The sequence below is a fragment of the Heliangelus exortis genome, chromosome 6, assembly GCF_036169615.1.
Source record: "Heliangelus exortis chromosome 6, bHelExo1.hap1, whole genome shotgun sequence".
NCBI lineage: Eukaryota > Metazoa > Chordata > Aves > Apodiformes > Trochilidae > Heliangelus > Heliangelus exortis.
Genome location: NC_092427.1, coordinates 18,799,609 through 18,826,791, shown reverse-complemented (window position 1 = coordinate 18,826,791; position 27,183 = coordinate 18,799,609). Strand labels below are relative to the sequence as shown.

At 51.8% G+C, this 27,183-nt stretch overlaps 1 protein-coding gene across 1 annotated transcript; it reads right to left on the bottom strand.

Annotated features, from left to right (window-relative positions):
• Positions 1-223: 223 nt before the first annotated feature.
• On the bottom strand, positions 224-26,819 carry COL6A1 (collagen type VI alpha 1 chain). Its single transcript, XM_071746997.1, has 35 exons — positions 26,567-26,819; positions 25,625-25,754; positions 23,714-23,914; positions 23,262-23,421; positions 22,958-23,080; positions 22,842-22,862; positions 22,629-22,649; positions 22,484-22,528; positions 22,025-22,078; positions 21,173-21,217; positions 21,042-21,068; positions 20,676-20,702; positions 20,530-20,574; positions 20,261-20,314; positions 19,420-19,482; positions 18,587-18,649; positions 18,357-18,410; positions 18,234-18,269; positions 18,019-18,081; positions 15,860-15,922; positions 12,082-12,144; positions 11,542-11,604; positions 11,023-11,073; positions 10,904-10,939; positions 10,386-10,448; positions 9,854-9,919; positions 9,138-9,173; positions 8,796-8,832; positions 7,910-7,918; positions 6,169-6,302; positions 4,790-4,899; positions 4,322-4,505; positions 3,944-4,118; positions 3,445-3,474; positions 224-2,242 (listed from the first exon to the last, which is right to left on the bottom strand). Exons 1-35 carry the CDS (start codon positions 26,673-26,675, stop codon positions 1,632-1,634), a joined length of 3,072 nt encoding a protein of 1,023 aa, XP_071603098.1. The 5' UTR covers positions 26,676-26,819; the 3' UTR covers positions 224-1,631.
• Between the last annotated feature and the right edge of the window lie 364 nt (positions 26,820-27,183).

Genomic DNA, 27,183 nt, shown 5'->3' with positions numbered 1-27,183 from the left:
ATGTACTATGTCATAGATGAAGACAATTCACAGTATTTCTCAAATTCTGGCATTCAAAACCAGCCAGAGTTGTGATGCAGAAGTGACTGATCCTTTCTCTTCTCTCCCTTTAAGTTTTTTGTGAGAAGTCTTGCTGCAGTCCTCCCAGATCCCAGAAACCTCTATTTTCCTGAGTGGTTTTTTGAACATTCAGAAATTCAAATCACAAAATCTTCCAACAAGATAGTGGAAAACAATTTATTTGACATATTTCCAAAGTAGACACTTTTAGTAAAACACAGGCATAAAACTAACTTGTACAATGGGTTTTTGAAGAAAAGTAAAGAGTCTGGGATGTCGGTACCTGGCAATCACCATTGCTTTCTCAGAAGCGCATGAATTCATAGCAAGAGCACCAATGGAAGCACTGAAACATTTCACCCAGCCAAACCACATCTTCAGAGTGGTCCTGGAAGCAACTGTGTAAACACCAAGGACCCAGATCACCCACGTAGTGATAGCACCTTTGTTAATATATCCATGTGAGTCAAAGCTCCTGGCAGATAATGGCAGGTTTTTCCTTGACTTGGCTGGGCTGTGGATGAGACCCTAATTCAGTATATAATGCAGTTAGTGGGTTTCACTAGGGCCCAGGTTCCTAACTCCTAGATGGTCCTATAGAAACAGTACCCCTACAGAGCTCACTGGGAATTAGACAACTTGGCACTTTTGGAAAAAAAATAATATAATAAAAAAAATAATCCCACTAACTGGGCTCAGAGAGATATTCCAGAATGGAGCCTGGACACAAGTCATCAGGCTATTCATGAGGTTCCTGGTTTCACTGTAGGACCATGAGATCAGTTAGTGAAGGAGTGCAGTTATGTAGCTTCTACAGTTTTCCCCTCTCCCCAGTGGCTGCTGCACATCTTAATTCTGTCGGTACCCAGCCTCCCCACCTTGAATGCTGAGGAATGCTCCACCACCCCCCTCCACGCAAGCCCTGGGAATTCAGTGCCCCATCCCATGGCACCAGAGGTCAGAGATGCTTCCACCTGGCTTGGGCAATACAATCCACCCCCCACCCCCAAAGTATGGGAGATATGAACTAAACTTGCCAGTCACAATGATCCCCTCTCAAAGCTTGCTGAAGTGCTGAACTTCTCACTTGAAGCACAGCATTGGGTTAGGACCATTGTGAGCTAGTATATGAAAGAAAGAAGCAAATGACAAAAAAAAAAAAACTGTATCTGAGAAGAGCATAACCAGCCTCATGAGACCAGGCTAGTTCTTAGTGGTACAAAATTCCTCATCCTGATTCTTTCTTGGCAAAAAAAATGGGGGGATGAGGTTCCTATTGGTGTTCTAACAGCCTATTGTTAGGTGTGCTTGTGTTTGTCTGCTGTGGGGAGAGAGAGAGGCAGTCACGGGCAGGGAGGGAAGGTTGAGGCTAATAGAGATGCGGATGAAGCATGGGGAGAAGAGAGGGGACTATGCACAGCCAGGCTGTGACAGTACGGCTAGCTGCATAGACACAAATTCTTCAGGTCGGTCAGGAATACTGTTAATTTTTTTGTTTGTTTGTTTCGTTGGGTTTCATTGTTAGGCAAGACAGAAGCAGGCATGGCCTTGGCAGGAAGCCACCCACGTGCTCAGTCAACAGCTATCTTCCTGGAGACAGTTTGGTAGAAGACACCACGCAGCAAGGAGGTGTAGTCAGGCACACGGAAGAGGTGACGCTCCCCGTAGGCCACGTCGTAATCCGCGCTCTTCCCTGTGACCAAGACACGGATGTTGGGCTCGTTGGCTTGGCTGCCCACGGCCAGCACATAGATCTCGATGCCAGCCTGCTGAGCTTCCTGCACAGCCCTCTCAATGGCCCTGGCAGTGATCCCTTGGGAGTTGCCATCAGAAAACAGCAGCACCCTCTTCTTCGCCCCGCCACGCGAGGAGCGCTGGTACAGCCCAGTGACAAACCGCAGCGCGGCGTTGACGTCTGTGGCGTCATTAATGAACTCCATGTTGTCAATGGCTTTGGCAATGGTCGTGTAGTTGTACTGGAACTGGGCTTCCACTTTCTGCTGGTTTCTGCCACTGTACTGGACCACGGAGACGCGCACGGAGTCGTCGGCAGGCTTGCCGGCCTCCAGGAACCGCTCTGCCAGGCGTTTCACAAATTTTTTGGTGGTCTCGAAGTTCTTGCTCCCCACACTGGTAGAGCTGTCCACCAGCAGCGTGATGTCTGCCAGCTCAGTGAAGGTGACTGCAAGGGGAAAGGCCCAGGGCTCATTACACTGCGTTTCTCCCCCTGCCTCTTCCATCGACAGCCAGTCAAGTGGCCAGCTGTATCACAGAACTGTATCAAATCTGCCTTGTCAGATTTGGGAAATCCCCACCCTCTGGGTGTTTCCTACCTTGATTTCATAGAATCACAATTGTTGTGGTTGGAAAAGGTGAGTCCAACCATAATTAACTCTAACAGCCATTAACCCAACATTACCAACTCCAATGTTTAAATGAGATTCCTAAGCACCACTTCTACACCTCCCATGCACCTCCAGGGATGGTGACTCCACCACCTTCCTGAGCAGGCTATACCAGTGTTTAATTAGCCTTTCAGTGAAGAAATTTCTTCTAATTTCTTCTAAACCTCCCCTGGCACAACTTGAGGCTATTTCCTCTTGTTCTGTCATTTGTTCCTTGGGAGAAGAGGACCCAACTTTCTTTCAGACAGTTGTAAGAGGGAGAAGGTCTCCCCTCAGCCTCCTTTTTTCCAGGCTGAACACCCCTGGTTCCCTCAGCTGCAACTCATAAGACTTGTGCTCCAGACCCTCACCCAGCACATTGAAGTCTTTCTTGTAGTTTTTCCTACCCCAGTGCTGTCCCACACTTGTCTTTTTACCCTTTTATTTTGTTTACAGCAGGCTTCATTCCCAGGTAATCTTGGATACTCTAGTGATTTCTCAATTCAATCCAGTGCTGTCCTTGAATGTCTGGGGAATCACTCTGTGTCCCAAAGTTAACTCTTTTCCATGAGAAGTCAGAGGGTGGTATACCCTTCTGCCTTGGAGGTGTAACCCCATTTGGAAGGTGTAACCCCACTAAAGTCCTCCAAGTACTCATTTTCCAAGCACCTTTCTCAATTTTCCTTGTCACAGGGCTGCTTTTCCCTCTTGCTCCCAGCACCACATAGCGACTGATCTCATTACCTGCCTCAGCCAAAGCCTGCAAAGGACAAACTCTGGCACAGGCTGAGGTGCCAAAAAAGCAACTGTCAAGGCTATTCCACCAGGTGCTTTAGGCTGGTGTGTATGTGTGAGTGTCTGACAAGGTTTGTTCACTTCTCCACCCCAGGAGATTCCCTGGTGCAAGAGGTCTTTCTAAGCTCTGCGTTCCCACAAACTCCCACTTCCCTCACCGCAGCACCCAGAACCCCTTCATGCAACACGAGGAGCCAATACTCACTTGGGCAGGTGTAGTCTGGACATTTCTTCTCTGTTAAGAAAATCAGAAAGAGTAACATCACTGCTCAATCAGGAGAAGTTATTTTTCCTGTAGCCTGACCCTCCATGGTGCCACCACAGGAACCAATGTTCACCTGGGTCACAGCCACATTGGGCAAAGGCTATAAATGCACATCAGAAAGTGCAGAGCTGCGTGCTTGAAAAGTGCTGTGGGCAGAGATGTCTTGCAGCAGGAGAGGACCTGGACCTGGCTGCAAAGTATTCTGAGAGGCAAAACATGCTTGTCCCGTGTTTAATTAAAATAAACTTTGGCTTCTATTTTCTTCTATTAACATCTACTTAAGAGCATGACTGAGGGAAGGGGAAGAGGAAAGGGAAGGGAAAGGGGAGGGGGAAAAGGAAGGGAAAAAAAGGGGAAGGGGGGGCAGCCTGCATCTCTTGCCCTTTGGCTGGGGCAATCCTCACTTTCTTTTTACCTCCAGGCACAACCTTTCACCCACCTTGGCAGACATATGAGGTGATGTTCTGCAAGAAGGTATCATCTAGGAGCTCAGCATAGTTGTCCCTTTGAATGGACAGTCCTGGCCTTTGTGGTCTGCTTAAACAAGCGATGTCATTCAGATGATCTGGATTTGGAGGGTTCCGGAAAATGTCACCTATCCCAAGAGAAACCACCTGCAGGGAAGTTAGAGTCCATCACCTGATATATTCATCATCTAACGCACTGAGAAACCTGAATGCCTTTCAATCCATGAGGGTGCTGCTGTGTCTGCCCTGCCCTAGCCCTGGGTAGCAAAGGCATGGAGATCCCCAGAGAGCTTCCATTGCTCTATTGCATTGGTTCCTGTGCAGGTTGGGTGTTCCCCCTGCACCCTTACCGGGGTGACATCACACAGAGAGTTGAGGGGGGTAGGGTCCCGCAGCGTGTCCGAGCGCCCATCCGTGATGACAATGGCGACTCGCTTGTCCGAGGTGAATCTCTGCAGAAGGTTTTCCCTGGTGAACTGCAGGGCTTCTCCAGTGTAGGTGCCCCCAGCTATCCATTTCAGGTTCTTGACTGCCCTGCAAGAACCAACACCAGTGAGTCTGCAAGCCCTGAAGGAGCCCCACGGAACGTGGATCCCATTGGCATGCCTGCAAGGCAGCGAAACATCCCGCCTGCTTGGGGATTGTGGAGGAACCTGGAAAACTCCTTGGCCTAAGTGCCACCTACAATGCCACAAGTGTTCCACTAAAGAGCATTTAGCAGCCTTGCAGATGTGGGAGCTGCCAGGCTGAAGATGGGAGGTGAGCAGGTGTCCCTAGGTCAGATCTCTGTGTGATGCACTGAGACTCCCCAGACTCACTGTTTGAGTGCCCCGATGTTGTCTATGTTGGCATCACCCATGGCCACCAGCTCCTGCGTGTTGTCGTGGCTGTACTGCACAACTCCCACACGGGACTCCCCGGCTTCAAACTGATGGAAAAAACAGAAGCCAGTGATAGTGAGATACCTCAGGGGGGGGCAGAAATCCTGCTGCTGGGTTGTACTCAACACTGTCATAGCAGGCTCTGCTGTCTCTCCTCTGCCTTATTCCTGGAAGAAGGAGCCCTACCAGAAGAGAATGGCCATAGAATGACAAAATGTTTTGTGCTGGAAGGGCCTTTAAAGGTCACATAGTCCAACTCTACTGTCATGTGCAGGGACATCTCCCACTAGATCAGGCTGCTCAGAGCCCTGTCCATCTTGACCCTGAATACTTCCAGGGATGGGACTTCTACCACCTCGCTTGGCAAACAGGGCCAGTGATTCACCACCCTCACTGTAAAAAATTAATCCTACCATCTAGTCTAAATCTACCCTCTTTTAGATTAAAACCATCACCCCTCATTCTGTCTGTCCCCAGCCTTATAAGGCCCCATTTAAATACTGGGAGGTTAGGACCAGTGAACCAGTCTGTGAAGTGAGACCCAAGCCCAGGCTTCCCAGCTCAGTGGTCTCAACACATGCCATTGGTAATGGTGGGTAGATAGGAATAGATTTTTTTTCCCAAAAACTTATGTTTTAATTCCAAAACAGTGGCTTTGCTGGTTTTTTAGTGGCTCTTTGCTGGCCACGGACCCATCCATGCCCACACAAGTGTCCAACAGCAAGGTCCCATGGCTTTACAGTCCATGTGCTACAGACATGTCTGGTTACACTCCAAGGAAAGACTGGATCCCAAATGTCCCATCCAAATCATGGGATTTGGAAACAAAACTTCCCACGCACAGCAAGTTGCCAGGAAGGGTTAGGAGAGCAGCATTTGTGTTCCTCTTCAGACTGAAAGACTCACTTCTAGGAGAATACTGCCATTTGGGCTGCAAAGATCTTTTTTAGTGCTTTACTGGAAGCCTAAACCCAAGGTTGCGGGCAGACAAAGGTGTCTGGGTGGCTGGCCACCAGGGAGCCAGGGGGAGTTGCAACACACCTCATGCTATCTACTCCATCCACCTGAAATGCTTATCAGGAAGAGACCGAGAGGATGATCAGGTGGATGCTTCAATGAGACATCTGCTCTGGAACATGGAAGAAGAACTCACAGCCACATCTGGCAGAGTTCCTTTGCCCAGAAATAGTGAAATATCTATATTTTGGAACAACTAACACGGCCTTTCAAGTGGAGGCACTTTCCCCTTTTTCTGCCTGCGGTGAAAAATAAGCGAGCGCAGACAAGGACATCCTAGCACTTGGTGGGAATCTCACCTTCACTCTCTCATCCTTGCTCAGGCGGTCGATAACCTTGATGATGAAGTCCTTGGCAATCTGGAAGTTCTGCAGGCCAATGCTCTCCGAGCTGTCCAACACAAAGAGGAGGTCGACAGGACCGCAGGTGCACTCTGCAGCAAAAGGAGAGGAGTGGAGGGTTTGGTGTTTGTCACCTGAGCAGCTGGCCCCGAGCTGCATGCATTGCAGGGAGGGACACCCAAGCAAGCAACTGATGGCTGCTGCTGGTCCTGACCAGCTGGATGCCTCTGCCCTACCTACCCACAACACCCAGTGTAAAATGAAGGTACAAAATGAAGTTCAGCAAGGTCCTGCACTTGGGTCACAGGGCAGTTCCATGCACAAATACAGGCAGGGCGGGGAATGGATTGAGAACAGCCCTGAGGACGAGAACTTGGGAGTGTTGGCTGATGAGAATCTCAATGTGAGCTGGTAACGTGCACTGGCAGCCCAAAGAGCCAACTGTGTCCTGGGCTGCATCACCAGCAGTGTGGCCAGGAGGGTGAGAGAGGGGATTCTGCCCCTCTACTCCACTCTTGTGAGACTCCCCTGCAGTACTGGGTCCAGTTCTGGAGCCTCCAACACAAGAAAGACTTAGAGACTCCTCTGTGAGTCCAGAGGAGGCCAAAAAGAAGTCCAGAGGACTGGAGCACCTTTGCTATGGACACAGGCTGAGAGAGTTGGGGTTGTGTAGCCTGGAGAAGAGAAGGCTCCAGGGAGGCCTTAGAGCACCTTCCACTATCTGAAGAATCCACAGGAAAGCTGTGGAGGAACTTTTTACAAGGACATGAAGAGATAGGATGAGGGAAATTATTTCAAGCTGAAAGAAGGGAGATTTAGATGAGATGCTGGGAAGAAATTCTTCACTGTGAGGGTGGTGAGACACTGTCCCAGGTTGTCCAGAGAAGATGTGGCTGCCCCCTGCCTGGAAGTGTTCAAGGCCAGGTTGGATGGGGCTTAGGGCAACCTGGTCCAGTGGGAGGTGTCCCTGCCGATGGCAGGGGGGTAGAACTGGATGATCCATAAGGTCCTTTCCAATCCAGACCCATCTGGGATTCAATGAAAGCAGTTTCTGAGGAGACTTGAAAGCCAGGTTACTAATCTTTCCATTAGCGTTTTGCCCAGTGCCCCTTTTAAGACACGTAGCATTTCCAAGCTGTGAGTACCCTTGAAACACTCAGTAATTATTTCAAACTCCATTTCCTCACTTCTTCCATTCACTCAGCCCAGGAGGACAGAGGTGATACTGGTGGGCTGGAGGAGGCTGACTCAGCTTGCTCCCCTCTTTCCCTCTCTGAAGGACATCATGTGCCTTTGGCTGTTCCTTCAAGGTTTTGGACTCCAATACCAACTCACTGGGACAGCATCAGTGAAAAAAAAAAAAACCACTCAGCATATTTCTCTGCAGACTAGCAAAGGATTTGGGAGGAGGACACAGAGTTGGGTCCACAGCATGCCTGAAACCGATGTTCCTTTCAACTGCAAAAAGGGTGGAGAAAATCCTGAAGCTTTGCTAGCACAGGGCACCAGCCTCAGCAGCCTCCAAACCTCCATGGCACCCTCCAGGCGAGCTCATTGCCCCTTCCTCAGGTATGCTCAGTCCTCCCTCCTGGGCTCTCACAATCTCCAGAGCAGAAGGCAAGGAAAGGCAAAGGGAGGGGTGCATGCAAGGACAACGCTAGCAAATGTTTGCAGAGCAACTTTGCCAAGTAACACTCACCACAGCAAGCTAGAGGAGAAGGGAAAGAAAAAGAGAATGTTAAAATGGTGTACAGGAGGGTTTTTCACACAGTAACTCAGACCATGCCTCTGCAAACCCAAAGACACCTGGTTCAGACAATTCCAGCTCATGAAAATTTCCCTCCTGTTTGAAACACCCAGATCTATCTCCTGCTACATGTTGTGACACCCTGGTCTGGAACGCTGCCTGCAGCGGAGTTCTGTTTCCCCTCACACTGGTGCATTCTTGTTAAATAAAAATAAAAGCAATCTTGGAGGGATTATGTGAATTGTCAGTGTATGGAGCTCAAACTCTGTTCCTCAAGTACCCTGTGTCCTTCCAGCACTTCATTACTGGCCACGGGCCATAGATTCTTTGCAGCACATGTGTGCTGCTGGTCCTTATGGCAGGACACCCCAGGACCAACCTCCCTTTCCCAAGTGGGAAAGCCAGGCCTTGATACTTTTTAGAAAAAACTCAGAATATTGTAAAATGATCCCCACAAAAACTTTACAGAATTCTGCTCCTAATTTTCCAAAAGGATAAAACTGCATGTGCAGAGCCACCAACACACCACACACATGAAACTCGGTTGCACGCTCTACTGCAGAGATTGATCTGGAAGTTCCTGGGCCTGTGAGAGGGGACATTAGCACACAAGGGATTTCCCTCATTTTAATTGCTGTCCCAGCTGGAGTGAGGATCTCCCACCCTTCCATAAGCTCCTTGACTTTATTGTGACTGGTGGAAGAGGACAGATGCCCATGGAATCCCTCCGCATGATGTCTGGGGCTGGCCCTGCTCACCAGGACCCAGAGACAAAGCAGCCACCTCCTGCTCAGCAAGGAGCTCAGCAGGGAGTGAGGAGCAGCACAGGGATACTCACAGCACATCTTCATGATGATGTCCAAAATTTCACATTCCTGGAAACAGAGGTAAAGAAACATCTGAATAACACCACCCTTGGTGCTGTATTGTGCCCTCAAAGCAGATCCTGATTTGATCCATCACATGAGTGATATGCAAAAGTGGGGTGCATGGTGGAGGGGACTGGCTGGTGATGGACTGGTATGAAAGAAATCTGTCCAGAGACTCACTGGAGCAGTAATGGGGGACATCCACCACTCAGCCAGATAGCACAAGGTTTCCCCAGAGTGAACCCCTCCCAGGAGCCAACACCACCACCAGATCAAGCAACCAAGCAGCACTCTGATCCCATCCCACTCACATCTGGTCCTGGTGGCCCCACAGATCCTGGTGGTCCCTGTTAAACAGAAGCATAGAGAGAGTAGTTACATGAGCAGCCAGTCCCATCTGCAGCCTCTCTGCCCACATCTTGCTACTCAATGCAGAACCTGGAAAACTCTCTTGGCTTCCCAGTTGGTGGCCCCTGTGCTGGGCTTTGGGCAGGTACATGTGCTTGCTTGCATGACACCCTGGGGCTGCACAGCGAGGAGGGGAAGGAAACCAACTTCCACACATGCCCTGCCCACTGAGGTCGTGAGGTGGTGGTAAGGTGAGGTGGTGAGCTCTTGCTGCAGGGAGGCACAGGATCCACATGTGCATGGCATGGCATTGCCCCCACAGCAACCAGGGGATGGATGGATGGATGGATGGATGGATCGGACGCAATTTGCTTGGGAGATGCCTCTTCTGTAGCCTCCAAGCCAAGGTGATGCAATACAATCAAGTGGCAACACTAACAACTAAAATGCTTTCAGATTCAGGGGGGCTGCTCCCAAAGGCTGCTTGTCCTTACTGAACCTGATCACAGAAGAATGCTCAGCTCCTGAAAATCCCCAAGTGCCTGGATTTTCTGCCCTAACTGGGGATGAACATGATTTCAGTGACCCATGCACCAGGGCCAAGCCCTGCTTTTTGGGAGCTTCATCAGCCCTGCACACTCTGCTCATTGGTGCAAACCCTGCCAAGGTCCTCACTTACCGGGCGCCCTTCAGGTCCCCTGTGGCCTTTAGCTCCTTTGATGCCCATGGGTCCAGGGGTTAGGTTCTGGAATGAAAACAAAAGTGAAATCCACAAATTTGTGTGTGCCAGGGTACAGCACCTTTCCCCTCAGACATCTGCTGAGCCCTGCTTAATGATGAAAATGTTATCTGAGACTGCTTTTCCCAGCTAAATGAGCAGGGACTTTGGAGGGTCGGGATGGACACCAAAAAAATCTCCCTCAACAGGACAGGTGCAACCACTGGTGCTATCTGGAAGCACGCAAAACCTTGCAGAGATGATACCCACCTCAAACTAACAGACCTGGAGGTTTGGCAGCCATAAAATGTAGGACACAAAAGGAACCTGTGGAGAGAGCTCCCCTTGCCATCAAACAGTGATCAGCAGCAAAGAGGGCTTGCAGACTAGCAAAATCTGATGGGCTCTGGCCCATGGGCAAGGTAGTGTCAGAGACCCAGCCCAAAGCTCCTGCACTGTGTTCACAGAGAACGATGATATCCAGAGTACTCACATCATTGCCAGGGTCTCCAGCTTCTCCTTCATCACCCTTAGGACCAACATGGCCTTTTGTTCCCTGAAAGATAGCACAGAAGAGACTCCTGCATTGGCCACCTGCTGTTAGCAGGGTGAAGTTGGTGCTGGCATGCAGTGATCTTGTGAGAGATGGTTTGGAAGGGTGGTGAAGAGCAGCATCTAGGCTTCTTGCACCAAATTTCAGGGCTATTGAAGGAAAGAGCTTCTTATCTAAGACCCCTGGGCTGACACTCTTAGCCCCAAACTCTGTCTCCAGGGCTGCACAGCAGAGCACTCAGCCCAGGCTGCTGCCCTTGGGTGTTACTACCAAGGCAGGAGAACATTTCCACCAGAAGCATCTGGTGTAGGGTGAGGTGGGCAGAAGGAGAAGAGGACTTTGGAGGAACAGGCTGCTTCAGGGAGCTTTTTTCACTATGTAGCTGATGAAGATGCTGTAGGAGTCAAAGCAGCGGCCAGGGCAATTTCTGTTGGGTGCATGAGAAGTAGCACACTCACATTAATGCCAGGGTCACCTCTGTCACCTTGCCGCCCCTGGGAATGAAGGAAAGGCAGCACGTTAGGTCAACCAAGCAGAAATATTGGTCTTACAGCTTCAAAGCAGAACAAAATCTTACCGGAGCACCTGGGAATCCCGTTGTGCCATTCCCAGGAGGTCCATCCTCCCCCTGGAAAGAAAGGGATAAATATATGAGACATTGAAAAGCAGATCCCTTAGATGACACAGCAGCAGGATCCTGAACCTCCTTGGACAGTTTATCTCCACAGTAAAATGTCTGTGGCTTAGATAGTGATGCAGGCAGCTAAAAGGCCATCTTACTCATGTGTGACCTGCACAGTCACTGAGGGGAGGGTACACTGCCCCACACAGAGACTGGGGATATGGCCACAGGCTGGGAAGAGACTGGGAAGTATCAGGTCTCCATTGCTGGAAGGTACATCCCAAGATACATCTCCCTGAGCCCACAGACAGGATATATATTCAAGAACAGGCTGCTTGCAATTTTTTCCAGCATTTCTCAGCCATATGAGAGTGTAACTTCTTTTCTCCCTGACCTGGCCAACACTGCGTGGAACCAGTCTGCTGTACATCCTTGCCACAAAGCCTGTAATTCTCATGAATAAATACCACTCACTCTTTCTCCCATCAGGCCAGGATCTCCAGGCAGTCCAGGTGCTCCAGGCAATCCCTTTGGGCCCTGGAAAGAACAGAAGAAGTGGTCAAGCACTGGATGCTATCCTTATGTCTGAGATGATGCCTTCTGAGGCAACCAGCTACCACCATGGGAGGTGTTTGGCTTACACAAGAGCCATAGGAAGCCTGCAGCCAGGCTTGGGATCCCGCTTGGTCCCCGACCACTATATCAGAACTGCTGGCAGATTTGGGTGGCTGCCCTTGGAGAGCATCTCCCCCAGTTTCTGTGATGGGAAACCAGGTGGCTTGTGGTATGGCTATGAGATGAGATGGCCTCAGGGAGGTGGGGAAAACAGCAGCCATGGACTTAAGGACCCATGAAAAAAGTCTCAGTTTGTCTGCCAGGAAGTTAGCACCTGAGTTTGTATCTACAACAGGTTACCAGGATCCAAGGGGTTTAGAGACAGCCTTAACAGGCAGTATCTCCTGGTCTTCCCTTCATTACCTCCCCCAGAAGATGTGGTGAAGCAGCAGCACTGACCTCATTGCCGCGGGGGCCGTCATCTCCCCTGTAGCCCTTGGGTCCTGGGGGTCCAGGCTCACCCTAGGGAAACACAAAGATCTCTCAACAGGGATTTTCACTGGTGCTGCTCCTGCCCTGAAGGGCTGGTCCCTTTGTTTCAACAAGTGGATTGAATATCGTGTGCTTTCAGTGGCAACCAGGCTTGCAGAGCTTCCAAGGCCCTAAAAGCCATCCCTTTCCTCCACACCTCAGCCTGGTGGCAGAGGACCTGGTAGGAGAGATAGGTAGGTAGGTGGGGGTGATGCTTTCTAGCAGCCTTCAACACTTCCAGGGATAGGGCATCTACAGTTCCTCTGGGCAACCTGGGCCAGTGTCTCACCACACTCACAACAAAGAATTTCTTCCTAATATATCATCTAAAATCTCCCCTCTGTTAGCTTAAAACCATCACTTCTCATCCTGTTGCCACATGACTTCAGGAGGTTGCAGAGCCATGGTTGTGTGTGCTGGAAGGAACCAGAGCTGTCACTCTGCCACATTCCATCTGGGCAGCAGCCACCCACCTGTCAGCTGCAAGGCTGCCCAGAGACTGCCAGGGACAAGGGAGGAGGTGGGAGGAGGATTTGTTCTCCAAGAGCTCCAGAAGATATCCAAGGGAACTCCTCGACCTTTTGCTCAGTGCCAACAGCTGGGCTTGGTGTTGGCAGGAGATCCACAATGATAATGGGTGAGAGTTGAGTGATCATGCTCTTGATCACAGCTCCAAATGCTTGAGCAAGACAGTATCTCATGTGGAGCCAGGTATGTAGCTGGTCATCAAGCAATGGAGATGACAGAGGTGAGAAGAGGGAAGGCAGAGAGCAAGCTGTGGTGGGAGTGAGTGATTCATAGAATCACAGTACCATTTGGGTTGGAAAAAACCTTTAAGATCATTGAATCCAAATGCTGACCTAGCACACTGTCAAGTCTACCGCTAAACCATGTCCCTCAGCACCACATCTACACATCTTTCCAATCCCTCCAGGGATTGTGACTCCACCACTGCCCTGGGCAGCCTGTGCCAGGGCCTGACAACCCTTTCAGGGAAGAAAATGTTTCTAATATCCAATCTAAACCTTCCCCAGCATAACTTAAGGCCATTTCCTCTTGTTTTACCACTTGTTCCTTGGGAGAAGAGACAGACCACCACCTTGCTTCAATCTCCTTTCAGGCAGCTGAAGAGAGAGAAAAGGTCTCCTCTAAGCCTCCTTTTCTCTTGTTCCCTAAGCTGCTCCTCGTAAGACTTGCTCAGGCTCGCTCACTGGTACCTGAGCATCACAACATCACATGTCCAAGAGCTTCCTCTGTATTTTCAGGGCAACATTAGCATCTCTGAGTTTTCTTGTGAGATTCTCACAGTGCGGTGGTTCAGCCCAGCCTTCCAGCCACTCCCTCACTCCCTGAAAACTGAGGAAGCTGAAATCCCTTCCAGCTGCCTTCCCTACTCCTCTTTGTATGACACCAGCTCGTGCCAAACATCCCTGCATGCAGTTCACAGCCCTGCCTCCTACAAGGAAAGGTGTGTGCAGAGGACTGAAAATTGCACAGTGGAGAGCACTAAACTGCTCCAAGTGACCTTACTTCTGCACTAAAGCCCAGAAGAGAGAAAGCTGGGAAGGAGGGACAGGAACTCGTGATTGTTACCATCAGCCAAAGCTGGATCAGCAGCACCCTTGGCTGGCTGGGTCAGTGCAGCACACAGACCAAAGCTCTCAGAGTCCTGGAGGAGTTTAGGATGAGGCAGAGTCTTGGATTGGGAAATCCTTAGCAGTTCCCTGTCCATCACTTTTCTGGGTGCCATAGGAACATTAGGAGAAATGGACACCAAGGACATGAAGAGAGAGGAACCACCAAACCTGCATGTGAGGACCAGGGAAAAAGCTTGCTGACCTTTAGCTTCACTTAGAGGATGAAAGGGAGTCACAAGTTAGAGGGAGCCCTTTCCCCTTGCCAAGAGAAATATGCTTCAAGAGCCAGAGCTTGCAGATAACACAGCTTGAAAAACACTTGTCTGCCAAAGCTTCTCTCTTGCCCAAGTCCGATTACACTTTTATTTTTAATTTGGCCAAGCAAATGCATTCTTCCTCATCTTATGGAAAATAACATCCTCATTTTGCAACTGCTTTTGAAATCTTCCTGGAATGATGGAGGTGCTGGGGCAGCCTCTGGTCCGGAGGGACAGCAGACCTGCTTCTGTAATGCTTCCCTCTCTGACAGGCATTTGACTCAAGTGCAGTGCTCCCTCAGAGGAATGGAAAACCATTCTTTCCCCTTTCTCTTTCTCCTCCTCCCCACCATCCTTGCACAGCTTCAGCTCACATCTCCACCTTCACTCTGTGATATTCTGTGTAATCCTAATTATACCTTAAGCCTGGAATGAGCCTCTACTACAAGGAGAGCATCTCCAGTCCTTTCTCTTTCACTGGTGTGAGCCTGCAGCTCCAGTCCCACACACACACACACACACACAAAACTGCCTTCCCACCAGGGACACCTCCTGAAATGTCACCTTTCACCATGGCAGTGCCCAACAAGCTGAATGCTGCCAGATGCTCTTTGGTTGCAGTAGGACCTCAACTCAGATACAGACAGTAGGACCTGGACAATACTCCTGCATAAATACAGTGCTCTTCCCTATCACAAGACAGTCTGGATGGAAGCCTGATTCCAGGCAGAAACAAGCATGTCCTCTCCACAGGCTACTGTATGGTGCAGGTCATGGGGGTCACCCATGCTGGGGGGTAAGGTAAATGCAACAGTGGCTCCTCCATGGCTGTCCTGCACTCCAGGTATTCAAAGTCCTTCAACACTTGGTTCACCATGAAGGAGTTCAGAAGTGCCTTGTTTCTGTCTGCATGCTGGTCTCCACTCTTTAACCCTTTTGGGGTGTCCTGCTCCACCAGCATGGGAATGTTTATCTCAATGCTTCTCTGTATCTTGGGATCCATCAAAACTCTGAAGTTACAGGTGGGTGGGAGTTATCCCATAGAGTCCCATCTGAGAGTGATGTCAACGAGTGCTTGCTCAGATGGAAAGCTCGTGTTGGCCTTTGCAGTCAGCTGCCACAGAGTATTTAACCCAGCAACACCTCCAGACCCAGAGTTATCAATTGTGAGTTGGGTACATCTTTGAGAAGAAAGAGCCTTTAGCTGTGCAGAGGACAGAAGCCTTCCTCAGGCTGCAGATAGACATCTTTGCTTTCCAGAAACCCTATAGGGTCTGAGATTTGTTCCTCAAGACACAGGAGGACAAGCAGACCCGAGAGCAGGAAGGGTCAGACCTTGCAATGAGCAGATTTGGGGACAGCTGGCTTTGGGACAGACTGTCTCAGCAGATGCTAAGGGTGTCAGGGACATGGCTGGGGTCTCATCAGGCTACCCTCTCTGACACAAGATGTCTCATTGACTCCCTTGGCCAACGTAAGCAGCATCTGGCTCCGGGCCTGAACATTTTGCTCATTGCTGCAGCTCCCACTTGCTAGTTTCCAGATCTGTCAGATGTGTTGACATCTGTTTCCATGGGATTGGGAAATGGCATGGAGGTTGCCTTGTCCCCAGCCCAGCAGCCACGTCTCCATATTTTTAACCCTATTCATCTTCTGGGTTGTCCTAGAAACCTCTGCCCCTCTGCAACAGCTTTGTTACTTAGTCTGGAAGATGCTGAGAACTTGGCCCAAGATACTGTGGAATAAGTTAAGCTCTGTACCCCACTATCCCACCCCACCAATTCCAGCCAGAAAGTTAAACCAAGCTCTTACCTGGTCACCAGGTGGTCCAAGGGGTCCTTCCCGTCCTTGGTCACCAGATGGTCCAGGCTCTCCCTGAAAATGCACACAGAGGACATGAGAAATTCAAAGAGGGACAAGCACAGTGTGCAAAGGGCAGCACGTGCAAAGGGGAGCAAGGATGTGACACCAGTGGCTTGTGCTGGGTAGGAACAATCATCCAGACAGGGAGGTGTTTGAGGCAGATTCAGGAGCTGGGTGGGGAACCATCAGAGATATGGGGAGAGACAGATGGCCATCTTAAACCCAAGAGCTTCTGAAGGGTAGCAGGGCCTGCCTGTGGGTAACAGGTTTCAGCCCATTTTATGCCAGAAAAGCAAATGTCTGGCGAGACCCACCTAGCAATGCCTCTGCAAATACACAGACCTGGCCCCAGCCCCCCAAACTATGTATTGGCTCCTCCCAGCCACACTCAGCTTTTTCAGAGCAGCTCCTACCCTGGGAGGTCAGCTTGGAGAGGAGCCACTGTCCCCATGCAAGGGCAGAGACTCCAGGTCAGCAGCTTCCTTCCTCCACTCCCTCCTCCTCCAGCCTCTGGAGCAAGTTTATGGGGGAGGGATGTCCTCACCTCTCACTGCAAGTGTTCTCTCCTCTCCTTTGCTAACACTCAGCACCCTGAGCTGGGTTAGGACTGTTTGCAGAGAGCTGAGCCCAGGAAAACCCAAGTCTGAGCGTTATTGCACCCCAACAGCAGCACCATAAGGAAATGACCAAGGGCTGGGTATGACTGAGTTCAACTTTCACTTAACCTGTGGTGGACAGGGGCAGTTTGCCACCAGCCCAGCTGAGCTGTGTCCCAGCAGGGCAGAGTGTCTGCCAGACCCAGGCTGTCCCTGGGCTACCCTGCCCATCTAGACCCATGGCCAGAGTAGAAAAATGAGAGCCAGGAGGCACTGTTCCCCACCCCTACAGCCCAAGGGCTTTCTGGCAATTCAGGAGAAAATTTTTCTTCTCTGCCGAGTGGAGCCCTTAGCAGGGCTGGGGGACAGCTGAGCACAGGGCTTTGCACCTTAGAGCTAAGTAATCCACCCCCCAGGATCATCCAGCACAGTGAGCATCTTTGCAGGAGATGGTGGTCTGAAGTGGTGGAGCCAGGCAGCCTCCAGCCTGTGGGCAAGGGAGAACCTCAGAAGCCTCCTATGACAGTCACACCTGACCTAAATCTCTGAGGAAAGTGGTTAGATACTTGGGAACCTAAAGGTATTGTTTGCAAGCTCCAGGCTTCCAGATGCCTAAGCCAAACAGTAAATATAAAACACAACTTCCAAAGGGCCCTGAGCACTGGTGGAGACTGGTGGGAGCCTCATGCTTGGACATAAACTTGGAAGGAAGCAGCCCATCACCTGCTGAACAATTTAACTCCAGGATGCTTGTGTGCCTTCATCTACTGCACATCTGCCCTGCACACCATGACCTCCCTGAGCAGTGAACAGGAAAGAGGGAGGCAGCCAACATCCCCCAGCCAGATCTGCCCTCTCCCCAGTGCGGACCTCTGCACCTCCTGGGAGCTGGTGGTGGGTCCTGGCTGTCTTCACAGCAGGGACATGTGAAGAGCTGGGATGCTGCTCCTGGATGCCCTGGATGCAGCAGTGTCCCTTGTCCCTCCCTGGTGTGTGTGGCACCTCTGCCTCTTGCCATGTTTGTCCTGGCTTGCCCAGGGGTCTTGCCTCACGCTCTGTGACTCACTCCCCCCAGCAGACAGGAAAAATACTTTCCTAGTGACTCTCACCCAAAAAGGGAGGGAAGGGTGTTCCCCCTCCAGTCAGCACCCATACAGGCTGCCCTGCCACAGAGGGCATTTGTGCCCTCCTTCCCAACTCCATTGTCCCTCCCCACAGCCAGAGAGGAGAACATGGTCTCATTGCTCCCCATCAATTTATTTTGGAGGTGCAGGGCAGCTAGTAACCCCTCTCTGCCTGCTCTTGGCTTGCTGGGCACCCTCTCCTTTGCATTCTGGCTGATTGGTGTTAAGCTGCCAGCATAACAGCTGGGGGACAACAGCAAGTAAAGGCAGGTAAAGGCACTGAGCTTGCCTGCTGGCCCCCAGGCTGATGGAGTTAGCCACTGGGCACCTATTTCTAGTTCCTGGCTACCCAGCAGATGCTGGAAGTCCCCCCCACAGACGCAGTTACCGGCTCTCCTCTTGGCCCACGGTCTCCTGGCGAGCCTGGGGGGCCTCTTTCTCCATTGCTGCCCTGCAAGGAGATGGTGGGAATAGAAAATGAAGACCTGCTCCCAGCAGCAGCAGCAAAGCCCTCCCCCCACCGCTCCCCCCAGCCCTCCACAGGACACCAGCCCTGGCCAATGCCCTGCTGGCACACTGGGTGGTAGTGGTCCCATCACTCACCCGTTCTCCAGGAGGACCATCTGCACCTGGAGCACCCTATGGAAGATGACAGGGGTGATCAGCCTGTGGGGGTGGCCTGCAAGCATGCACAGGGGACATTGTAGGCATGGGCAAAGAGCTCACCTCGTCGCCTGTCTCTCCTGCTGGTCCAGGCTCACCCTGGTTTCCAGGTGCACCCTGGTATGAGCAAGACACAGGGATGGAAAAAAGACAAATCAGCAGGGCTTGGAGCAAAGCCGTGAGACCTGCAGAGTCTTGGGCAAGCTCTGCTTGAAAGCCAAGACTCACGTATGGAACCTCTCCCTCGCTCTCAGAGAGGGCAGAGGATGCTCGTGCAGGGGTGCTCCACCCACCTTCTCTCCAGGGCTGCCAGGAATTCCCTGCCGACCAGGTTTTCCATCATCCCCAGGCTCCCCCTTCACAAGGACACAAAGCACCATCAAGAATGTATCCGGTGATGGGTTTCAACATCCACAGAGTAGAGGCTGTCAAGAGCCTCAGTGTACCCCAAGCCCTTTTTTAGGCTGTATTCTCTACCCAAGGAGCTCCCCATCCCCAGCAGATCTCCCCCTGCCCACCCACCTTCTCACAGCAGCCCCCAGGATTAGAACACAAGTGGTAGAAGGAGCAGCTGAGGGAACTGGGGGTGTTTATCTCGGCAAAGAGGAGGCTGAGGGGAGACCTCACTCCAGACCTCCTACAACCTCTCAAACAGAGGTTGGAGCGAGGTGGGGGTGTTGGCCTCTTCTCCCATGTAGCTAGTGATGAGAGGAAATGGCCTCAAGTTGCACCAGGAAAGGTTCAGATTGGTTATTAACAACAGTTTTTTAACTGAAAGAGTGCTCAGGCATTGGAACAGACTTTCCAGGGCAGTGATGGAGTCACTGTCCCCGTAGGTGTTCAAAAACCATGTAAGCATGGCACCTTAGGACATGGTTTAGTGGGTATGGGGATGTTGGGTTGACAATTGGGCTTGATGAAATAGTTATTTCCCAACCTTAATGATTCTATGATCTCAAGGATGCTTATGCCAGGCAGATCTTACTGTGGGTGACAGGCAGCACCCTCTAGCAAGGGTTTGCCCCTAAGCAGTGCAAGGAGACCAGTGATGGGTCCATTGGCATCTCTGCCACTTGCATATGGGTGTCTTATCACCTCTTCTCCCACATGGGGCTGAGTGACTCACCTTTCTTCCTTTGGGTCCATAAGCACCAGGATCTCCCTTTGGTCCCGGTGGGCCTTGAACTCCCTGTTAAAAACAAAGGTAGTATCATGGAAAACTATGGCAGCATCATTATCCACAAGAAACTGGGCATGAACCGACCATGTTGGCAGCCCAGCAAGGTGGACAGGAGGGATGTGCACTCTGAAGCAATGCAAGGATGGCATGGTGACCATCCCATCACCAGGGGTGGCATGGTGACCCTTGCACACTCAAGCCGTGCAAGGGACACTGCAACTACAATGCTGAGGCACTGCACAACTGAGAGTGCTTCTCTAGCTTGGAGGAGAACAGCAGAAAAGGGGGTTGTTTGGCTTCTGTGGCTGGACTGCTGTGATAGTGATGCAACCACAGAGTTCTCATCCTAAGAGCATGGAAACAAGCTGGGAAACTGGAGAAACACAATGTCAAAATAATGTTTTCCAGAGCCTTCCAAAATCTTCAACACTTTCTGGGTGGCTGGTCACACCAGGCTGGAATTTGTTGATCCTCAGACTGCCTACTGAGCTCTTCTGAGCTCTTCTTTGCCAAATTCCTGTGCTAAACAGCCCCTAGCCAAATGCTACCCCAGTGTCCAGCTTCCCAGGCATCCCCATGCCAGGGGGAACAGCTTCTAGGCAGGCTGGGGACACCTCCAGGATGCCACAGCTGGGATGAGCATTGCACACCTAGAGGCACATATCCAAGTATGGTAACACCCCACCCATGGTTCCCCTTCCCTGGAGCTCCCTGTTTCCACAGGCCATCATGGCAGACTGGCTGCTCTGGTTCATTGGCATAGAAAGGGCACCCACAGGGTACGTACATCAAATCCAGGTGAGCCTTTGCAGCCAGGTAACCCAGGGTATCCAGCTTCACCCTGTCAGGAAGACAAAGAAGGGGTCTCGTGAGTGTTACCCATGTGAAGATCCCATCCCTCATCCCAGAGCCCAGGAAGGAAAAAGCTGGTGAGGGGACAACCCTGCAGGGAGGAAGCCCCACTGTTCCACATGGGACATTGGCTTCATTCCAGGATCCCACAGTGATTTTGGAAGGTCCTCAAAGTAAGCAAAGTGCACCAGAGCAGAGATTTACCTTCATGCCATCAATGCCATCGATGCCACGCCTGCCCTTGTCACCCTGAAACAGAGAACACAGACCATGAAGAAGTGATTCGCAAAGACCCTTCCACCCTCAGGCATCAACCAGAAAGAACAGAAGGTGCAAAAGCAGAGGCTGACCTTGGCTCCTTTGGCTCCTCTCGAGCCCTGCAAATGGAAGGAAAGAAATATTAGGCCCCCACAACAGCTGATCCACATATCCTCCCCCAGCCACACTGCAGTCCCCACCCCAACTGGGTGCTCAGGCAATAACCATGCCCTGCATGCCACTGGTCTGTCCTGTTCTGGCTGGCTGTGCCTACAGCACTGTGCTAGTCTGATCCCCAGGGCTGCAAAATGGATGATCCCATCAGATCCCTGCTCCTGACAGTGCTGGCAGGAGGGACAGATGCCCAGGCACATACCAGACCTCAACATCATGCAGCTGTGGGGGTGACAAAGCTGGGGACACAGAGATCTCTTCCTGACATCCTTTGCCATCCTCACCTTTTCTCCTCGAGTTCCTTTGTCACCCTAGAAATGAAAGGAGACAAAGAAATGGGAGAATGAAAACACTCACAGCACAAAGCCTGTGGTCCATCTAGGATCCATGCATGTAACTCTGAAGTCCCACGTACCTTCATTCCTTGGTAGCCAACAGGTCCCATGTCTCCTGGCCTGCCCTACAGGACAGAAACAAAGAGACAGACAATGGCACCAGACATTGCCATGGGGCAGTTTCCCCAAGGTTCTCAAGGTTGATCATGGGCCCCAGTCACCATGCCTGCCCATCCCTCCAGACTCTCCCACAACTCTGCTCCTTATTTTCCTGGGCTGCGAGCACAGGATTATGGAGAGCAGAGAGGATTTGCCTTCACTTCCACCATCTCCAGCCCTTGCTGGGGGTGAAGGGAACTGGATGCCTGGGGACACGTCATCTGGGATAAAAGAGAAGGGCAGAAAGCCCCAGGAAGGAAAAATCTGTGTGTGTATGACGTGCAGTTTCCAAATTGGGAATGCACAAGCTGAATAACTCCAGACTCACGTGTGCAAGAGAAACACACCTCCCAAAAATAAACCTACCTCAAAAAAAGGGAGGAGGAAGGGGAGGGAAATAGTTTCCTCATGCTCTTAGGTTATTATTTCCCGAAAGTTTCCTCGTAACACTGCTGTGCTTGTTGTGTCAGAGGGTGCAGGAGGGAGCCCAGAGTCCACCCCTGGGCTGGCATAGATGAGTCAGAGCCGTGTCCTCCAGGAGGAACAGCTATTTTGAGTGAGGAACAAGGAAGCCTTGTAGCAAGAGAGGAGGGGCCCATCCCAGTGCCCGCCAGGAGCTGGGGGGGGGCTGCGGAGGGGGACAGCTGGCCACGACTCCAGAAACTGCTCCATGGAAATGGGGTGTCGTAGGGACAAGGGATGGTGAGGATGCACCCAAGAGCTATGTCCAAGAAGCCTCCAAGCAGAGTCACCAGGATTGGTCCTTCACTTACTGGGTCTCCAGCATCTCCTTTCTGGCCAGGAAGACCTGGTTTGCCTCTTTCTCCCTGCAATACAGGACAGAAATAAAGTTAGGTCATCACCCCCTGGAACAGAACAATGACCTGGTGAAAGGAAAACAGAGAGGCCCTGGAACAGGCTGCCCAGGCAAGTGGTTGAGTCACCATTCCTGGAGGTATTTAAAAGATACGGTGCTTAGGGCCATGGTTCAGCAGTGGACTTGGCAGCGCTGGGTTAATGGTTGGACCTGATGATCTTAAAGGTCTTTTCCAACCAAAACAGTTCTGTGATGGCAGCAGCAATGCTCCATTGGATGTGGGTAGCAGATGACATCAGCTACATGGGAGCACCTCCCCGTGGGACATTGCTGAGGGTCAGGGACCCATGCCCCACCAGTCTCTGAGCATCCCCAGTGATCCTGTCCCACAGAACATCTTCAGCTTGTCCCTCACCTCATTGCCCGGGTCGCCAGGAGGTCCAGGTGGTCCTCTGGGTGGCTGCAGGAGAGATGTATGGGTCAGGTCAGCCATTGAGGCACAGCCTTGGGCCATGGAGATGCAAAGGGAGGGGATGAGGTGGCCTCAAAGCCCAACTCACCTGGCACTCAAAGGTGCAGCACTGCCCAGCAAGAAGGAAAAAACAGTGTTAGAGGGCATCATGAGGGCCAGGCTGCAGCCTCCTCAGGGGGAGCTGCCCAGCACTGGTAGCAGCTGCCTGCAGGGCTGGGCTGTGCCACCAAGCCCTGCATGCCTGAGGGTGTCCCCACAGGGGACAGGGCTGGAAAGAAGTGATGTTCTGGGGGACACTCACCAATTGCTCTGTATTAGCTTTCTGCAAGACAAAAAAGCAAAGAGAGAGTTTGTGAGGGACAGCTGAGCCTGGGGAGGACACAGGCTGTAGCTGGGGAGGGGGCAGGAGGTGCTCACGATCATATCGATGATGGTGTTGATGGTTTCCTCCACATCAAGCTCTCGGGTTGGCTTCAGGCTGGTGGCAGTGAAGTTGCGGCGGTAGGCATGGTCCGTGGCAATGATGTTGAGCCTCTGGTCCTAGGGTTGGGGGGTGAGGAGGGTAAGGTGAGACCTGCATGCACCCCTTTGGGACCCTTCCCTAGAGGCCAGCCTGAGGACCCACATCGTTTCTTCCAGGTAAGGGCTCTGAGAGGCATCCCAAGCCTCCTTCACTGTGCTCGTGACCCTACCAGGAGCATCCCTGCTGTGTGGTCCCTACCAGGTGGTTGGGGGAGATGGCAACGGAGAACACTTTGATCCCCAAATGTTTGGCTTCATTGGCAGCATCATCCAGGCCTCCACAAGGCTCCTTGTATCCTTCCAAGGGATGGCCATCAGTCACCACGATCAGGTATTTATTCTCCTTGTGATGGGAGCCACTGCAAAGATTTCAGCACAAGATTTAATGTAGCAAGCATCTAACACCTTTATCTGGGGTACCTCTGGGTGCTCACCCCAGGCAGAGCCACAGCCCATGGTCAGGGCTCAACCCTGCAAAGCCAGAGCACTAGTAACCTGCCACTGTGGTGCTGAGGTGTCCTCTCCCACCTTGGGGACAGCTCTGCACAACTCACAGGGCTGTCCTAGCCCAGAAGCAGCTCCCCATCTCCATCTACCACAGTTGTATCACCAACATCACCCCCTCCACCCACCCCAGCCCTGCTGCCTTACCCGATGAGCAGCTCCTCAATACCCCGTTTTATGGCACAGTCAGTGTAGGTGCCTTTCCCAATGTAGTTCACAGCTGACACACGGTTCTTCAGCTCATCCCGGCCACTGGGCATGGAGGTGAGGCTCTTGATGAGCACAACCTCATCACTGTAGTGCAGGGCCCCAGCATTCCACACCAGGTTGCGGTCACAGCGGTAGTACCTGTGGGGACACAGCAGGACACGTGCTTTCAGCACAGCTCCCACCTTCGCTTCCACCTGGTCTTGTTGAAGCTGTCCTCTGCCCGTGGAGAAAGGTTGGAACTAAATGATCTTTAAGGTCCTTTCCTACCCAAACCGTTCTATGATTTTATGATTCACTTGCTCTGGCCACCATGCACACTGTGGGGCTCTGCAAGGGCTCCCTGCTTCACAAAGCTGGGATGTACACGGGCATGCAAAGCCCAGCCATGGGGCAGTCTGTCCAGCTGGTGGAATGGCAAAGGGGTGCAGTTGGAAGGTGTCTGCACAGGTCAGAGAGTTTGGCAGAGAGGATGCCTAAAGAAGCGCCAGGTTCAGAAGATGCTGACCTGTGTGAACAAGGCAGATAACCCACCCAGGAGCTGAGGTGGGTTTTCCAGTGCTACACATTAAAATCAGAGGGATGCCCTCCTCTGAAGGATGCTCTGAATCAGAAATAGGTCTTTTCAGGATGTGGAGGCCAATCTCAAAGGAACGGGGTTGCACAGGTCCCTCACTTCCCCAAGCTTATCTTCTCTCTGCCCAGCAGCACCCCTCTCAAAGTCACCTGAGCACTGCCCACTGCTGTCTCCTCCATCCCACTGCTTCCAGTTGCCTTGCCATCAACCATGCCCACCATGCCTGGCAGCAAAGCATGCATGGTGGTGGCTTGCAGGGCCAGAGAAGGTAGAATACAGCAGGATGGGCACAGGGGGCTTTTGGGGTGGGCTCAGGAGGTCCATCCCTCTGACTGTGAGCAGTGGGGCTCTGGAAAAAGCCCAGAGCCTTGCTTAGGAGAGAATCATGCCTGGGAAGTTGTTCCCAAGCACAAGACTCCTGGTCATTCAGGGCCTTGTAAAGTAACTCTCCTGCCTGGGAAATGGTCAGGTGAGCTGCTAACCCCTCCCACCTGTCTTGAAATTAAGACCTTGTCCCTCCAGCACTGGGACAACCCCACAGTGCCAGCACCCCTCTCTTGCTGTCCCAATTGTCCCAAAAAGACCCCCAAGCCTCCAGGAGCTGTGGTGCTCTCAAGCATTCCTGGATTTCCTCCCAGCAGGTGAGCCACAGCCTTTGCCTGCAGCCCTTCCCTGCATCACCCCCACTCCAGAATCTGGGAGTCTTGGTGCTCCTGAGCATCCCTGGAAAAACTAGGGTCAGACCTGGGGTGGGTGAGGAGGCAGGTGAAGGGCTGGGCAATGGGGTGCATGAGGGGCACCCAAAGCTAGGTTCAATGCTGCACGGTTTCTTGGGTTATGCAAGGGAAGCTTTGCTCTGCACAGCCCAGGAATCCTGGGTTTAACCTCAGAGGTTCCCCACTGCCTTCCAAGCACCTGGGTTCTTGTGGTTCTGAGCCACCAGTGGCACAGGGATCAGCATCACTTTGGCACTACAGAATAAGACCCAGCCAGCCAGATGGGCTGGGGTCCTGCGTCTGCCCGCCCCAGAAGCTCTTGCTTCCTGAGGGTGGGTGCAGGCAGCTAAAGGCACGCTGCTGCCCTCAGCACAGACAGACTAAAAATGGAACATCTGAGGACCATCAGAGGGAGGAGATGCTTCCAAGCCCCCCCTTCCCTGGCATCCCAGCTTTCTTCCTCTCCCTGCATGGACAGGCATGCAGGGTTGCCTCAGCATCCCACCTGGCACCAGGACCCACCCCTAAAGCCACCTGGACAAACTCCCAGAGATGTACCTGCTCGTCAGCTTATCAATGAACCGGTTGGTGAAATCTTTTACTTGGGTAACCAGGTCTCCAAAAGGCTTCACCCTCAAAGCAACACTCTCAGAGGTGTCCAGGACAAAAAACAGGTCCACAGGGCAGTCTGGAAGATGTGGAGAAGCAAGAGTGGGTGGGCTGCACAGCCTCCCCAGCCGGAGATCCCGGGACACTCGGCTGCAGCCCCGTTCCCTCCCGGCAGGATGGATGCCAAGGGGGTGGCTCTCCTGTCCCAACCCAATGAGAGACACCAGCACACATGCATGGCTGAGGCTGCTCATTTGTCTTGGCATCAGGTGTAAGCTGAATAGAGCACATATTCAGAAAACACCAGTTTGAGGCATTTAAACAGCTTCCTATACATATTTTTTTCATTTATACGTTTTTTTTCCTTTACGTTAAAAAACTGTCTTTGCAAGGACAAGTACTCAGTTATTGTAAACTACAATTTGCAGCTGCAGCAACAACTTAAAGAAATAAAAACCAAGACACCAAGACATGAGAGCAATTAGCACTATGAAAAAGTGATGATTTTCTGTCACAAATACATTGCAGAGAAGAGCAAAGGCACCTTTAAAAGCTATCACCAAGACCCAGTCTTTCGGAACTCTGAACTGGTATCAGCTGTGACCCCCCAACCACACCCAGTGCTACCGCTAACACCTGACAAGACAGAGCCAAGAAAATGGACCCCCACACCCAAAAAAACAAAAAAAAACCACCCCAAAACAAAACAAAAAAACCACACACTAAAAATGTGTACATCTTGCAGATCCTCTTCAATCCTACATCCCTCTCTTTGGCAAATACAAATCTTCACGAAAACATCCTGACAAAGCTGCAGCTACAGTCCACACAACTGGACTTCTCTGCTCATTCTGAGGAGGAAAATCACTCTGGGGAGCAGCCTGGACTTACCTTCTCCATTGGAGACCCGAGTGGTGAGTTCTGGGCGCTGAGCCCGCAGTTCCCCCCCCAGGAAGACAGCCGGGAGCAGCACAGTGAGCAGAAAGCCTCGCAGCCTCATTTTGTTGGGTTCAGATTACCATCGAGCTGGATGGAAGGAAAAAAAAGTGGGGAAGAAGAAGTCGGCAGCCGAGAGAGGCCACGGTCCGGGGGCAGGAGTCGCTGAAGATACTTTTTTTACCACTTTCCCCTCGGTTTCCGTGGGAGGGAGAGCAGGCAGGAGGGTGAGGGTGAGGAGGAGACTTCTCCAGCCCGAGGACAGAGGGAGGGATCAGGGACTGTCAGCTGTGAGTCAGAAAGGCGTGAGGCATTTCTCCTTGCCTTCCCCTTTGTACCTGCCGTGGCACTCTGGCATCTCAGCAACCCTCATGCAGGGAGCCCTGGCACTGCCAGTGCCCACCATCAGCATCCCCCCCGGGGCTCAGCCTGCTCATGGGGCTGGGCAGCCTCAGGGCGCCAGGAAGCTGCTCCCTCACATATGGGATGCATTCCCGTCACATCCTCACTTGCATGAGACCTTGCATGGCCTGAGTTATCCTGATAACCAGGGGGGTCTCCACCAAAGGGCA